The sequence below is a fragment of the Delphinapterus leucas genome, chromosome 14 (assembly GCF_059928025.1).
Source record: "Delphinapterus leucas isolate spDelLeu-1000000601 "Yukka" chromosome 14, BTC_Dleu_Yukka2, whole genome shotgun sequence".
Lineage (NCBI taxonomy): Eukaryota > Metazoa > Chordata > Mammalia > Artiodactyla > Monodontidae > Delphinapterus > Delphinapterus leucas.
The window spans coordinates 26,653,450-26,669,219 of record NC_143142.1 but is presented as its reverse complement, the minus strand read 5'-3'; the positions used below and the strand labels follow the sequence as shown (position 1 = coordinate 26,669,219).

General features: G+C 56.7%; 2 protein-coding genes across 8 annotated transcripts in view; one reads left to right on the top strand and one right to left on the bottom strand.

Moving 5' to 3' along the window:
• Positions 1 to 1,358: 1,358 nt before the first annotated feature.
• Positions 1,359 to 4,896, bottom strand: TSSK1B (testis specific serine kinase 1B). The gene has a single exon (XM_022551481.3). It carries the CDS (start codon positions 3,455 to 3,457, stop codon positions 2,351 to 2,353), a length of 1,107 nt encoding a protein of 368 aa, XP_022407189.2. The 5' UTR covers positions 3,458 to 4,896; the 3' UTR covers positions 1,359 to 2,350.
• A 963-nt stretch (positions 4,897 to 5,859) lies between these two features.
• The window catches only part of DGCR2 (DiGeorge syndrome critical region gene 2), a 70,784-nt gene continuing 60,873 nt past the window's right edge, over positions 5,860 to 15,770 (top strand). For 5 of the 7 annotated variants that reach the window (XM_089894835.1, XM_022551535.3, XM_089894832.1 and 2 more), the window contains exon 1: positions 5,861 to 6,124. In XM_089894835.1, the coding sequence (XP_089750961.1) occupies positions 6,046 to 6,124 (79 nt within the window). In that variant the 5' untranslated portion in view covers positions 5,861 to 6,045. Of the gene's footprint in view, positions 6,125 to 15,770 lie in introns of all 7 variants that reach the window. The other 2 variants (XM_089894834.1, XM_089894836.1) reach the window with 1 other exon arrangement.

The following is a 15,770-nucleotide window of genomic DNA, read 5'->3' as shown; positions in this document are numbered from 1 at the left end:
CCTGCAGACCCTGGGACGCCCCCCGCGGAGCTTTGGCCTCTATTTCTCCGCTCCATGGCATTCGAGGGTCAGCCTCAGGCCCTGGATGACATGAACAGAACCTTGCTTTTTTTGAGCCCGGAGGCCAGGGAGGTTCAGTGTCACCCACAGTATGAATGCCCTGCGGCTGGGCCGTGACACAGATATATGGAGCTGTGAGGTCAGAGAGCTGGGACTGGACTCAGGGAGGCTGGAAGGCTGAGGTCTGAGGTCAGGCCACACGGAGGAGGACGGGGACTGCAGTTCGTGTGATGGTCAGCGCATCAGCGTGGTGAGGTCATGCATGGTGACAGCATGCGGGGGCGGGAGGGAGCACAGAGGCCACATTGAGGGTCTTGATCCTAAAGCTTCAGGATCAAGGGGCTGAAAGGGTCTAAGCCCAGGCCATGTGCAGTGGAATAGCTCACAGGAGTAGCCCAGCATCTAAGGCCACCCGGCATCACGCACCTGGGCCTCTGCTCCGCACTGTGTGATTTCTGGCAGTCGCCCCACCCTCTCTGAGCCATCTCCCCACCTGTAAAGCACACAGTAGGTGCACCTTCCTGAGGTCCCTCCTGCCCAGGCTTGCCTCCGGGCTGGGCTGCAATGAGTCGCTCCCAGGCCCCCTTGCATCGCGCTGCCCTCTGCCCCAATGACCTCACTGATGACGGAGGAGGTTCACAAGCCTCCTGGGACGTCCCCACCCCCGCTGGCCCCATGGGCTCTGGAATTCCACTCTACTGCTAGGCGAGCTGTGTGACTCTGGGCTCCCGGGTCCTCCGGGACTACTCTGCAGCGGTTCTGTCCTAGGCCCTGGGCACTCATAGGCCTGCCCTGGCAGAAGCCCCCAGAAGGCTTTGTGTGTGGAGGCCGTGGCCCCTTGGCCAAACCTGGAGAGATGGGCAGGGCTGCAGGGATGCGTCCACAAGTAGGGCTATGGCACATGGCAGGGGGCTGGGAGGCCAAGAGGCCAGACCTGGGAGGACCTCAAGGGCTAGGTGTGGGGATCCTTCCCGCAGGCAGTGGGAGCCAGACTGGGTGCAGAAGGAGGGCTCTGGCCACCGTGGGCGGCGATGGGAGAACAAGGACAGGGGCCTAGGTGGTGGCTGAGCCTTGACACATGGGGATGCACAGCTCTGGGGACACAGGATGTGTGGAGGTGGCTGTGGGGAGACGGAGGAGTCAGGCAGAGGCCACGTCTGGGGCACTCACTGGACCTCACGTCTCCCAAGACACCAGCAGGGGCGGGAGGAGAGGCGAGCCTGAAGGCTCTTGTTCTCTTGGTGTGTTAAACCCACAGGTCCATGCGAGGTTGTCAGGCGCACGTGCAGATCAGGAGGAGAAAGCAGCTGCCGTGGCATAGCCAGGGTGAGGACAGCGTGAGAACCGGCACGGCGGGCCCCGCAGTGCCCAGCAGCCGGCGATGCGCACGCGGGCCTGCTCCCTCTGCAGATATCATGGCCGCAGGCCGGGCACGCGTGCGAGGACGCCTGTGCCCTCCTGCTCGCCAGTGTCCACTTATCTGCTTTGGCAGGAGCATCACCCCTGGGAGAGACTGGGACCAGAGGGGAACAAGATGTGTTCAGACCACACAGTGACTGAGGGACATGCAGGCTGGAGAGGGGCTGGCCATGTAGCAGGGCCCCTGCTGCCAGGGGATGCCCATGAGGCGGCATGACTCAGGGCGCTGTCGGGAACTGGGTGCTGGCAGGACATGGGGGACCCTGGAGCCAGAGCAGAAAGAGCTGCCCACGGGGAGGGGCTCGAGGGAGGCTGGTCTGCCTGCCTCTACAGGTTCTCCCCACCGGCAGCCTTGTGGGGCTGTTGAGGACCCAGGCCCCGTGGGGAAGGCCCCCGCCTCCCAGCCCTCCTCTGCCCGCAGCCACCTGCTCTTCGTGCTCCTCTCCAGACCAGCATCACACTCATGGGCCTCCCTCTTGAAGCAATGTCTTCCTTACTTAGCTTTGCTCCGGTCCAGGGCCTGAGGTCATGGTCAGGGCTGGGCACACAGGGCTGTGTTTTCCCAAGGGGGAGGTGAAGCGCAGCGCGGTCTGAGAGTTGGGGCGGGGGGAGTGCAGGATCCTCTCCCTGGGCGACCAAAGCCCGCAGGGCAAAGACACCGACCTCGGGGTCTGCAGTAATATAGCGATTTATTGCTTCTTTAGCCACATGAGTTACCAAGGTCAAAGGGAGGGGGAAGAAACTGACGAAAATAGCGGCTCATCTGGGACTGTCTTCCTTCTCGGCTTGTCCCTTGGCTTCTTTGGAGCTCAGGCTTGAGGCCATGAACTCTAACTCATTTTCTGCCGGCTCCCTGGGCCGCGAGAGCTGACTAGATGTGTGTCTCTGAAGGCTGCTGGGGGGCCCCTTCCTTGATCTCCTTGCTGGGCTGTTTGCTGGTGAGGCCCATGGCCTCTGACTGCTTCGACACCTGCACTGCCAGTGCCTCCTCCTCGGGTCTTGTCTCCGCCCAGGCGTTGGGCCGGGCCTCTTCCCGGGTCTCCAGCTTGGTGGCAGACTTCTTGTCGGAGCTGGGCTCAGGAGTCCACGGGTGCTCGGTGGCCCGAGAGCTCTCCCCCTCCTTGTTGATGGCTGCAGAGGACAGGCCCCAGGCCTTGGCCTGCACCCAGCAGTGGCTGAGGATCTCATCGATGTGCAGCCGCCGGTTGACGTCCGGCTGCAGCATGCGGTAGATGAGGTCCTTGCACTCGCCCGTCAGGTGCTTAGAGCGCGGGAAGTTGACGCGATGCTCCTTCTGGATGCGCAGCATCTTCTTGATGTTGGAGTCGTCATACGGCATGGAGCCGCAGACCATGATGTAGAGAATCACGCCTAGGCTCCAGATGTCATACACCTTGGGCTGGTAGGGGATGCCCTGAAGCACCTCGGGGGCCGCGTACGCCGCCGACCCACAGAAGGTCTTGCTCAGTGTCAGTCGGCCGCTGTCATCCCGCCGGCAGTGCTTGGAGAAGCCAAAGTCAGACAGCTTGATGTTGAAATCTTTGTCGAGGAGAAGGTTCTCACACTTGAGGTCTCGGTGGACAACATCCAGGTCGTGGCAGTACTTGATGGCTGAGGACAGCTGGTGGAACTTCTTGCGCGCATCGTCTTCCTGCAGGGACCCCCGGGTCTTGATGAACTCAAGGAGGTCGCCCTGGACCCCGAGCTCCATGACGATGTAGACCTTGCCGTCGGAGGTCTCAAAGATCTCGTAGGTCTTGATGATGGAGCGGTGGTTTAGCATGGCCAGAATCTCAATTTCCCGGGGAAGGAATTTCTCCAGGAAGTCTGTGGGGGCTTTCTTGCGGTCGATGATCTTGACCGCCACGTTGAACTTCAGGCGCTCAGAGTAAGCAGATTTGACTTTAGCATACGAGCCCTCTCCCAAATTGATTCCCATGATGTAGCCTCGTCGCTTGAGGACGGCAGCATCATCCATGGTGCTGGGAGCACCCAGTGCCCCTGAGGCTGCCCTCTACATCCCTGCAGGACATGGGCCAGCGGCGTCCTCATTTACACTGTGGACAGAGAGTCCTCTGGCCTGCCTCCTAGAGGCCAAGACTCTGGGGTGGAACATTCGGCATTGTCTCCCTGGTGACTTCAGTGGGTGAAGTCATAAAGGAGGACTGCCCTGGGGAATGAGGCTCTGGCCTGAACCACTAAGACTCGGAACCCTGGAAGGCTGGCCAGTGGGCTGCAGCAGACAGAAGGCCAGCGGAGCATGGCCTCATCCTCGGCTGGGACCCAAGGTAGGAGGGGGATGTGGGGAGTGCATCGGTCAGCCCAAGCCTCCAAACCAGAGCCAGACCTGCTGGTGGAGTGGCGGGTTTATTTCTGCAACCCGAGGTACCCCTGGAAATCCAGGGCAGGCAGTCCCATCACTCTGGGTCTCAGCAGGAAACAGGAGAGACACTCAAGTTAGGACTGTCTGAGGAGGGTTTAACAAGGGGATGATTTACCAACATGGAGCAGAGTGTAGAGAACCCTGCTGGAAGAAGGGTGGTCGCTGGGACCCGGGAAGAGGAGTACAGGGAGGGCCGCCTTGACAGAAGCAGTGATCTCAGGTGGAGGCCACAGGACCCCACGGGGTGGGGGGGAACGTCCCTGACCTCTTCTCCCTCCCTGCAGCCCTAAAAGCCCTTGATAATGTCCACACAGGCAGCCTGCTGGCTGCACAGCAAGGCCGAGAAGGGGGAGGTGGGTCAGGAGGGGCAAGGATCCTGGCCCAGTGGTCAATGCAGTTTAGGAAGCTGGGGCTCTGCCCGCTTGCTATGTGGTCTGCTGGACTTTTCACTTTCCTGTGCTGCTCTCCTCATCCGAACCTTTGCTGGCCAGCTCTGTAGGGTACAACCGGCAAGGGTTTCTGCTCTTGGCTGTGAGTGCCCTCCTGGGGGTCTGACCATCCATAGCCCTGGCTGGGCTCCCAGGGCAGATCTGGGACTGGGGGCAGAAGGTGGGCCTGGACTCCTCTCAGTGCAGCAGCTTCTCCCGGGAATGCTCCCTGAGGATGTGCTAACAGGGCAGCGTTGGACAGTGATCGCCGTTTCCACCAGCAGTGGGGCCCCTCTGCTGTGGGCCCCTGTTGTGTGCCACGCCCTGAGGGGACAGGAGTGGGCAGGTCTGGCCTAGCCTTGGGGTTGACTTTGGCCATATCCGTCCAGAGGGAGTGGGTGCCTCTCTCAGATGACCCTGAATGTCACAGGCTGGAATCCTGGGATGCTCGGGAGGACCATGCCCTGAAGGGGCTTGGGGTGACTGCTCCTGGAGAGTGATTTGGTGGGCTGGAGGTGGGCAGGGCTGGGCTGGGTGCCCACCAGCCTTGGCCCTCCCCCTTTTCTCTGCTTCCATCCCCACCCTTTTCCCCACCCTCTTCCCCACCCTCTTCCCCACCCTGACACCCTGGGTAAGCACTTGTGTGCGCAGCTGGTGGTCCTTCCTTTGGAGGACTTGCTCCTCTCTCGTCAGGGACACCCCGCCTACTGTGTACCCTCCCATGGTGACAGGTGTGCGGTCAGCGCTCGCAGCGCTGTCCCTGGCGGCTTCCCTCCGTGCAGACGGGCCTGCTGTGGCGGCAGCTGTGCTGCGTCCTCCTGTCCCCGCTGTGCGGGCAGCGCCGTTCCTCCACAGGGGGCTTTGCTCCGTCTCTAGAATCTGGGCTTCCCTGGCAGCTCTCCTTGTGTGACCCTCCTTGAGGCTACCCCCTCATCCGTTTGAAACGTTTCAGTTGTATGTGCCGGTGAAGCCACACCTGCGTGTTCCTCACGAGGTGGAACCACCTCCGGAACCTCCTCAGGGTTAGGCCGGGTCCCTCCAGTTTTCCTCATCCCTCTCCGCAGCGGTTCGGCCTTTAAAAGACGACTTTGGGGCGCACTCTTGGGCCACTGACCGGACCTGGGGCTGCAGGTGCACGAGATGTTAAGACGCTAGGTCTCCCAGGGCCCTCTTCACCCGGTGCCCATCCCCACCCCGCCCACCGGCTCCTGTGCGCCCCGCCCCTCCCTTCAGGCCCCGCCCCTCCCTTCAGGCCCCGCCCCAGGACCGCCCCTGCCCCTCCACGCCCCGCCCCTTCCGTGTCTGTCATCTCGGCCCCGCCGCCCGGGCTCTGCGGGGCCCTTCGGAGGCCCCGCCGCTGACGCTCCGCCCACGAGCCTTTCCTCTCTGCTCAGCCAATGGCACCTTTGACTCCTCGTAGTTCCGCCCCCGAAGGGCCCACCCCTCAGCCACCGCCCCGCCCTTGGGCCCCGCCCCTTCCGGCCACTGCGCATGGGGAACACGCAGGCCCCACCCCCTCCCGGCGCTCATTGGCCGGCGCGGGCGGCGCGGGCGGGGGCGGGGCGGTGCGGACCGAGCAAGACGGCCGCCATCTTGCGCGGGGCCAGAGTCGGAGCGCGCGCCTGTTCGCGGCCCCTGGATCCTCCTCCCGCAGCGTCCTCGCCTGGCCCCGGCCCGGCCCGACCCTCGGCCCGGCCTGGCCCGGCCTCCCCGCGGGGTCGCGCGGCCGCCCCGGGGACGATGAACGGAGGATAAATGGTGCCCAAGGCAGACAGCGGTGCTTTCCTCCTGCTCTTCCTGCTGGTGCTCACGGTCACCGAGCCGCTGCGGCCAGGTGCGCAGTGGTGGGGGCGGGGGCGCGGGCGGGGTGGGGGGCGGGGGCGCTGGGACCCCTACCTCGCCGGGCCCTCACTTTGCGCTCGGCGGTCGACGGAGCGGGAGCAATGGGGGTCAGGCCGGGGGCCGAGGGGGCGGCTCGGGGCACCTGGAAGCCCCTGGCTGGTCACGGTCGCTCGGCCCGGGAGCCGCCGAGCCGGGCACCGGGGGTGCTCCTGGTCTGTGACTCTCAGATGCTTTTGGAGCCCCCGGGGGCTTGCGTTTTCTGAAGGAAGCCTGTGGTGGGGAATTGGGATCGCGGCAGCAGAAGGTCCTGGACGATCCTTATCTCTTTTTGATGTACCTCCTCCTCCAGCGAGAAATCAAGACCCCAAATGCAGGGCCGATTTATCTGTCAGGCACAGGAGGCCGGGGATCCAAGGTGATTTTGGTGGGCTGTAAAAATGTATTCTTTTACAGTCAGCAGGAAAAAGCCCTAAACTTTCAGGTTGAAGGAAATACTGTTAACATGCACATATAAATACATTAGTTTATATATCGGTGCAGTTGAAAAGTGTGGTTCTTGATTTTTTTTTTTAAATGTTGGAAGGGGCCCATGAAGGCAGAAGTGTCCAGGGCTCCTTGTGTGGGTGCTGTTAAGACCTGGGTGTGTACAGCAGGCAGGGGAGCACAGCGGTGTGCAGGCTTCCCAGTCAGGCTCCTGCCTGGGCACGCTGCACCTCTTGCTGCCTCTGCCATCTGTACGGAGTGCTCTGCCTCCTCCCCAGTGTCCACTTGGTAACCAGGACCCTGGCCCACACTCAGCTGGAGTGTCCAGCGATGCTTCTCTGGACGGTGGGGTGACTGGTTGTGGGGTGGCCCCGGTAGGAACGGAAGCCAGCACTTGTGGAGGAGAGTGCTGTATGGGCTCTTGGGGACCAGAGCCAATGGATTTGTGGGCTCTTGTGATTACGTTCTTTAGAAAACATGTTTGTACCTGTGGAGAAGTGAGAGTCATCCCGTCTGACTTCTGGGTCCCGATTTTGCACATTATGTCAGTGGACTCTGAGGGGTGAAGCCACACGTCATACATGTCTTTCTCGGGGTGTCTCTGGTTCCGGGTCCAGCATCTCCTCCCTGGGTGGATGGATGTGACTGATGTCCCCAACTCCTTTTCCATCTGTCCACATATCCTGCCAGCTGGCCAGCAGCAATTCAGAAAGTGTCTTGGCGTGGCTCCCCACCTGCCCATCACTAGGGATGCTCAAATGAAGAGAATATACCCTCCCTGTAGGAGTGCTCTTCAGGTGTGGAAGCAGAGATGAGGTAGCGGCAGAGGTGGCTAACCGTGTGCCCCTGCAAAGCAGGGGGGGCTTCAGGAGGCCTCACACTCAGCTCTGAGTTGGGGCAGGGGGTGGCTCTGGTTGAGGGAGCAAAGTTATACTATTCATTCCATGACTCCCCACATCAGAACTTTGCAGCAGCCCCTGGTGGTGTCTTGAGTTGCCCTGCAAAACCTGGGGGGCTCCAACTGGCTCCCTGCTTTTGGTTGAGCAGCAAGGTGGGTCTCACTCTGGGTCAGATGTTCTCCTTGGTTACCTGTATGTGCTGTGTCCTTCCAGGTAGGGGTCTGCTGGCTGGCGCCTGGGAGGGGGGCTTTTCTGGTCTTAGTCTGCATGCTTTTTCTCAGAGTCCTGGCTTAGACCCACACTGGGGTGTGAGGAGGGAACCAGGCAGACCTGCTTCCCAGGAGGCTTTCTGCCAGGTGGAGCACTTTTGGCTCCCCTGATGCAGGCTAGGGTGTGAGGCCTTTCACAGAGTGGGGCAACAGGAAAGTGCTGAACTTGACCTTCTGCCACAATGTCTTTTATTTTTTATTTTATTTATTTATTTATTTATTTGGCTGTGTTGGGTCTTTGTTGCTGTGCGCGGGCTTTCTCTAGTTGCGGTGAGCAGGGGCTAGTGTTCGTTGCGGTGCATGGGCTTCTCATTGTGGTGGCTTCTATTGTGGAGCACAGGCTTTAGGCATGTGGGCTTCAGTAGTTGTGGCACTTGGGCTCAGTAGTTGTGGCTCATGGGCTCTAGAGCGCAGGCTCAGTAGTTGTGGCACACGGGCTTAGTTGCTCCGCGGCATATGGGATCTTCCTAGGCCAGGGCTCGAACCCGTGTCCCCTGCATTGGCAGGCAGATTTTTAACCACTGCGCCACCAGGGAAGTCCCCACAATGTCTTTTAAATGCATGTTTGATCTTGGTTGATTGAGGATGCGTTATATGCCAGGGGCTCTCAGGTGGTCCCTGTGGGTTAGATACTGTTGCTACCTCCATTTTACAGATGGGGGAAATGAAACAGAACTCATGACACCAGGTGGCTGGGATGAGGTTTCAGTCCTAGAAGTCTGGTCTGTCTGCCATCATGCACCCTTGGCTCTCTCCCTTCCAGCTGTCTATGTCCTGCCCTGTCTGTCCTTAACCCCAGCTGTGGACCCCCAGGCCACCTCTGTTCCCCTGATCCACCCAGTGTTTCTCCAGGTGAGGGTGCAGAACTTTTTCCATCTGAATACTCTGATCTGTGGGGTAGAACCAGCCCTCTTCTCAGGTCCCTGCTGTGATCAGGCATCATGAATGACAGTGGTTTGTGTTGTATACTCTGGGACTGTGGTGAGAAAAAAAGGGTGGGGACCTCTTCGAGGGGTGACAAACATGGAGGGGCATTTGGGGGCCACCGACAGCGATACCATCGCAGTGACCTTTCTCCATCTGCATCCCATTCTCAGGGAATGCAGCATCAAGTGTTCTTTCTAAAACCGTGTTTTTCTAGCTTCAGTTACGAAAGGAAATCCTGCCATGGTTTTGGCCACAGCTCCATCCAGGATGACCCCACCATGTACTTGCCTTCACTGAGTGAGCTGAGGCCGCAGTTCTGGAAGAGCTTGTTTTCACCTGTTTGGCCTGATAGGGGACGCTGTCTTCCTTGTGCTTCTGGGAAGCTGGCTGGGAGAGGCCAGTGATGAGCATGAGGTCACACAGCTGAGGAGCAGCAGAGCTGGGGCACAGACCAGGGTGTGTGTGGTGGGCTGGCTCCTAGTTCAGGGTTCTGTCCCCTATGCCACTCGGGACCCCTCCTGCTGGCTGTGCCGAACTGACAAATCCTCAGTGAGCCAGCCAGCGCCTGTGGCCTCTGGAGCGGCACATGGGTTAGTGAACAGGAAGAGGGGAGATATTTCACAAGCAGATGTGGCCAGAGCTCACAGACGGAGCTGGAAAGTGGAGTCTGCCCGGGGCTTGCCAGGCGCCTCCCGAGTTTGGAGCCCCTGCTCAGCCCCAACCCACAGCACTGCCGAGCTTGTCCTGGTGACAGATGGGGCTTTGGGCCTAACACTTGGATTCTTTTTACTTGGAAAGTAGCATAATAGACTTTCCAATCTCACTAGCTAATGATTTGTTCTTTTTTTTTTTTATAAAGAAATATTTTGCTGGGGAATGGTTTCATACTTACAGAAGAGTTGCAGGGAGAAAGTTAGTGCAAAGAGCCCTGCGCATCCTCTGCCCAGACCTCCCTGTTAGCATATTGCCTCATCTGCCTTACCCGCACTCTCCCCGCCCTGAGGGCATGTGTGTACGTGTGCACGTGTGTATATATGCAGGTGCACACGTGGTTGTTTTCTGAACCATTTGAGAGTAAGTGGAAGATGTCGTGACCCTTCCCCCCCATCACTCTGGCCAGTGCTGAGAGTGGAGATGAACAGTGATGCCTCCCTGCCTGCTGCATGCTGTGTGCGGGCGCCGTGTTGCCGTGGCGAAGGGGAAAGGCAGCACTGCAGCCAAAGCTTGCTTGGCCCCAGAGCCTGAGTCAGGGGTAGAGTTTCACTTGGTGGTTCTGGTCTCAGGAGTGAGGGGTGCGTGGCTGCTGCACTTTGGCACGTGTGTGTGCGCCTCTGTGGCTTCTCTGGCCCAGATTGCTGTCATCGCCGCCCTCCCTGTCCCTCTCAGGCCTGACTTCCCCCCACCCGTGAGCAGCAGCACTGACTGGGCTGCCCTGCACCGGTGGGGATCCCATAGCTCACACTGTCCTCTGCCTCCCTGGCACTGGGCACAGGGCGATACCTGGTAGTTGACTCTGAGTGCAGTGTGTCAGTGACAGCGTTTAGGAGCTGGGAGATAGCAGGGGCCCACTAAACGTCTTTTCCTCCAGCTGCTGCTGGGCTGCTCCCTTGTCCCTGTGCTTGGTGTCTGGGTGCTGAGGAGTTGGTGAGCGGCCCCTTCCCCTTCCAGGCTGCGGAGCAGGCCAGTGTGATCCCGAGAGCCCAATCTTGGACCGGTAGTTTGTTTGCCAGTCAGAGTGATGGGTGGGCTTGCAATGTTGTTATTGACCTGGGATGTTTCATGAAAGAAGTCACATCTTGTCCTGCGGCTCCAAGCTTGGCCCTGTTGGCCTCTGCAGGGCAAGTCCAGGGGAGGGTGAATGGCCTGTGGGCCGTGGTCGGAGCGTGGTGACCCGGGGTCCCAGAGTGTTCTGGGCATCCATCTGGGAGAGAGGAAAGCCAAGGTCTGGGGTTGCTTCCCTGGAGCTTCTGCTGGATCCAGGTGAGTCCAGGGTGGTGGTTTGAGAACAAGAAGCCTAGTGCTGCACTGTCCGGGGTCTGGCCCCACTCTGCTGCCCACTGTGTGCCTTCTCGTTGCCTCAGTTTCCTCATCTGTGACATGGACATAATAACAGAGTGTATGTTCTTTGTGGAGATATGAGAATGAAAGTGGATTGATATCAAGTTCTAAAAAGTGTAAAGATGTAAAGCAAATGCTCCACAGAAGCTGTGAGCATTATCCATGAATTGCATTCAGGGAGTGTAGGACCCCCTGAGAGCGTGGACGTGCCAGCACACGAGGACATATTTCTCGGGAGAGCCCCCCGACTTGGAGGCAGGGAGTGCAGTGGCTGTGACCAGTGCCTGATGCTTCGTGAGCGCTGAGTCCAGCTGCCACCGGAGGTGGGGGGTGGCTTGCCCAGAGCCCCCCAAACAGTCACAGCACTTTGGACAGGGCCAGGATTGTTCACGCTGACATGGTTTGCTCTTTGTCACATGCATGCTGGGTCTCCTGGGCCTGGTCTGGCACAGAGTGGGTGCTCAGAAATCAGTTATTGAACAAATGCACAAATGGCTGTTTATATTTTGACATAAAGAGCAACGGCTCCCTTTGCCAGCGGGCCTCGCAGCTGCCCCGGTGGGGGTGGCAAGGACCAGGGACTCGGGGGGGCCTGCTGCAGAGCCAGCTGGCCCGGGCCTCACGCTGTTGGGGGGAGGATCGTTCTGCAGGCGTGAGCTGCCCTGAGAGGTGAGGGCAGGTGAGGCTTCTCATCGCTGTGGGTCCTCGCTGAAGAAGCTCACCAGCCGCCCAGGCAGGGGCTGCGAGGGGCTGGGGGGGGGCAGGCTGCCCCACCGATGGCTGTGCCCTCTGCCCAAGGACGTGGCCCGCCCTTCCCAGGCTGGCGCACTACACTGGCCTCGCTGGAGAGCCGACGGGTGTGGGGGCCGCACACGCTCGCCTCTTGCCTTCTCTCCCTCCTCTCCGCCTGGCGTGGCCGTTGCTCCAGTCACCGGAGCTGGCTCTTGTCCTTCATGCCCCTGCCCCTTCCAGTCCCTTGCTGTAGGCTGGCTTCCGGGCCCCTGGCCGCGAGCTGTCAGTCCAATCAGCTTGTGGTCTGTCTTTCTGTCCTCAGCTGTTGACAGCTCCATGTCGGACAGGCGGGGGCTGAGAGCAGAGCCCTGTGTGGATGCTGTACTACAAGGGCCTCCGGGTCCACCTTGAGTCCCTGCCCTGCTGGGAAGCCTCCTTCCTCCCTGGGGACCCTCCTTTGCAGTTGGTCGCTGCGGGGAGGATTGCCTGGGGTTCCACGAGGCACTGGACAGGGGGCAGGAGCCACCATGAGGGCGTCCTGGAGGGTCGGTCTGGAGATGTAAGGCTCTAGGACCCCCTGTGCACTTGCCACCGTGTCTACTGACGTGGGGGCCTTTTCATGTGTCACTCGTGACTTCCTAGGGTCCCTGGGTCGGTCAGTTACCCACAGAGCTTCATGGTCATATGAGATGGGACGGGAGGCCTGGAAGGGCCTGGAAAGGATGCGGCGGGCTCTGCAGCAGCCGTCTGGGGGTCTGTTGGCCACTTCCGGAAGGGAGACGTTCTTCAGATTCTCTCCTCCACCCCATCCATGAGAAGGATGTGGGTCCAGACCGGTGTGTGTGCTGTGGAAAAGCCCAGCACAGTCTGGAAATATGATGGCGGGTTTTTTTTCAAACTTATAAAAATTCATACATTATTTTATGTAAATGGAATTATACTTTTTTTTTTTTTTTGCGGTATGTGGGCCTCTCACTGTTGTGACCTCTCCCGTTACGGAGCACAGGCTCCAGACGCGCAGGCTCAGCGGCCATGGCTCACGGGCCCAGCCGCTCCGCGGCATGTGGAATCTTCCCGGACCAGGGCACGGACCCGTGTCCCCTGCCTCGGCAGGCGGACTCTCAACCACTGCGCCACCAGGGAAGCCCGGAATTATACTTTTTTTACAAGTTTTTATTTTTACTTTTCCATTTGACAGTGTTTTGGAGGTCTTTGTGGGTAAGTCCATACAGCTTTACTTCATTCTTTTTTTTTTTTTTTTTTTAGACAAGCCTTTCTAAGAACTTTCCTCAGTCTTGTTTTGCCTGCGGGGCCTTCTTCCAGGCGACCTCTTATCACAACTTTTCCTCAACCCGAAGCTGCAATTTAGAGAGCTGCACGGTTGGAGATGGTGGCAGGTGCTGAGGATCTGATCTCGTGGGCTTGTCTCAGCCTAAAACCATCTGCAGCAGCTCCAGGTCGACTCCTGGTTTTTACATGTATTTATGCTATAACTCAAATTCGTGTGCTTATTTACCTAAATGACATAATTTCACCAAGGATAATTTAGACTCAGAGTGACCATTTAGAGGAACTTTGACATGAACAAAATTACTAGAGGAACTTTGACATGAACAAAATTACTCATTTGTGAGGTGCCTTACTGGCAAAAGCGAAACCAAATCCTAAGATCCAATGATCTGCATGTTTTATTGGCATGAAGAAGCCTTAATTCCAAAAAGAATTAAGATTTCAAACTATCTTCCTTCAGAGGAAGGCAGAGGGTTACCTCGTTCTTTTTCCAAAACTTTTTTAACTTTGAAAACATTTCATGCTTCTAGAAAAGTTGCAAAAATAGTACTGTGAACTCCAACTGTATACAGTTCACTTAAATTTACCGATTGTGGCATCTGACTCGTCCCACATCTGCACGCTTTTTGTGTGTGTGTGCGCGCGCACGTCCAGAGATGAAATGTATCTGCACACACAGACATGACCCTTCATTTCTGAGTTCCTTTCCCCTATTTCCTGAGAACAAGCCATTCTCCCAGAAGCACGTTTAGGACTGCTAACACGGGGGTAGTACCATGAGCCATATCCCCACTTTGCCAGTTGTCCCATTCACCACACATTTTTTCCCCCCCAATCCAGGATCCAGCCCGGGATCATCTGCTGCATTTAATCGTCATATGCATTTAATGTTCTGAAATCTGGGACAGTTCCCTAGCTTTCTTTGTCTTTCGTGGTGTGGACTTTTTAAACAGTACAGGCTGGCCATTTTTTGGAATATTCCTCCTTATGGGTTTATCAGATTGTTTCCTCGTGCTCAGATTCAGTTGCCGCCTCTTTGGCAGGAGTGATCCCCCGAGACATTGAGTCCCCTTCAGCGCGTGCATCCTGGGCACAGCTGGCAGCTTCTCCCAGGAATGGCCTTGTTAACTGTGGCCATGTGGTGAGGTGGCTTTGACTGCATTTCTTGACTGGAAAGGCGGCTTTCTTTCCCCCTTTGTGGTCAGCAGGTACTCGTTAGGGAGACAGATCACCTGGCCCAGTGTGGGTTTTTTTTGTGTGTGTGTGTGCGTTTTTTTGGCTGCATTGGGTCTTCGTTGCTGCGTGCGGGCTTTCTCTAGTTGCAGTGAGTGGGGGCTGCTCTTCATTGTGGTGTGCGGGCTTCTCATTGTGGTGGCTTCTCTTGTTGCAGAGCACAGCCTCTAGGCTCATGGGCTCAGTAGTTGTGGCTCACGGGCTTAGTTGCTCCGCGGCATGTGGGATCTTCCCAGACCAGGGCTCGAACCCATGTCCCCTGCATTGGCAGGCTGATTCTTAACCACTGCACCACCAGGGAAGCCCTGGCCCAGTGGTTTTAAGCATCTGTTGATGATTCTTGCCTGAATCAGTTATTGCTGTGATGATTGCTAAATGATGGTTTTCTCTTATTCCTTTTTCATTTAATACTAGTCTACTGTAAAAAAGCTTGTTCTTCCTCTTTAACATCGGTATGGACTCATGGATTCTTCTTATTCAATGCATGATAGTCATTATTGTCATTCATTTTGGTGATTATATTGCAGTTGTTTTGGGCAGTGGGAACCCCTTCAGGCTGGCTCCTATATCCTTCTGACATGCCCCAAGCGCTGTTGAACATTCCTCATTACCAAGCTCATCTTGTATCTTTCCTGCCCCCAGCATTTTTCCACGGAGCACTGGTTCCTTTTAGTGGGAGATGGTATTCTTGGAGAAACCAAGATTTTGGTGCTAGGCGTGTTCATCGCCAAGAGGACCTTGCTGCCGCTAGACCTTTCGGTCCAGCTGGGGCGTGTGTCCCTCTCTGTAGTGTGGGCGTATGGGTGTGTCCGTGTGAGTCTCTGTTTATAAGTTCATACTGTATCTTTAGTTCCGACCCAGCATCCCAGGGTCTTGCTTCCTTTTCCTGGTTCATATTGGTATCGCCCTTTTTCTACAGTAGAACTGGAGCTTCCGACAACATCAGTAGATTTACTATTTTCTTATTCCCACAGTGCACAGAAAACCATTTCAGGAGTGCTATACCTGTTACCACTACCAACAGCAGACTGACTGAGTTAGAGTTTGGGAATTTTTTTTCTTTTCCAGCTCCTTTTTTTTTTTTTTTTTTTTGCGGTATGTGGGCCTCTCACTGTTGTGGCCTCTCCCGTTGCGAGCACAGGCTCCTGACACGCAGGCTCAGCAGCCATGGCTCACAGGCCCAGCCGCTCCGGGGCACAAACTCGTGACCCCTGCATGGGCAGGCAGACTCTCAACCACTGCGCCACCAGGGAAGCCCTCCAGCCCTTTTTTTGTCTTTAGACTGATGGTATGTAGTCAAAGTACTGAGTCCAAAAGCTATTTGGATTAATTCTCTTCTCTTATGTGTGTCTGTTAAACAGTTAGGTTCAAAACTGTATTGATTTGAAACCACATTTATTAAACAAATAATATTGAGAAAAGTATTTACTATAATCTCATTATTATACCAAGCTTCTATTTCATCACACTAATTGGTAAGGAAACATTTCTTTTTCCAGTGGGTTGTAGTATTTTCCTGGGTAAATTCAAGTATCATTTTAGGAGTAGATATTTATAGTTTTAACATGTCAACTCTCATTAGTATATATTGCTGTTTGCTTAAAATATTTTTTCCAGTTTTGCTTTTATGGTATGAAGAGAATTATGTATGTTGAGTAGACAACCAGTCAGCAGCAGTGGAGAGAAAGGCCAAGTAAAATTTATTACAATTAAATTATTTAGATTTTAGCATTAATAAATGCTATTA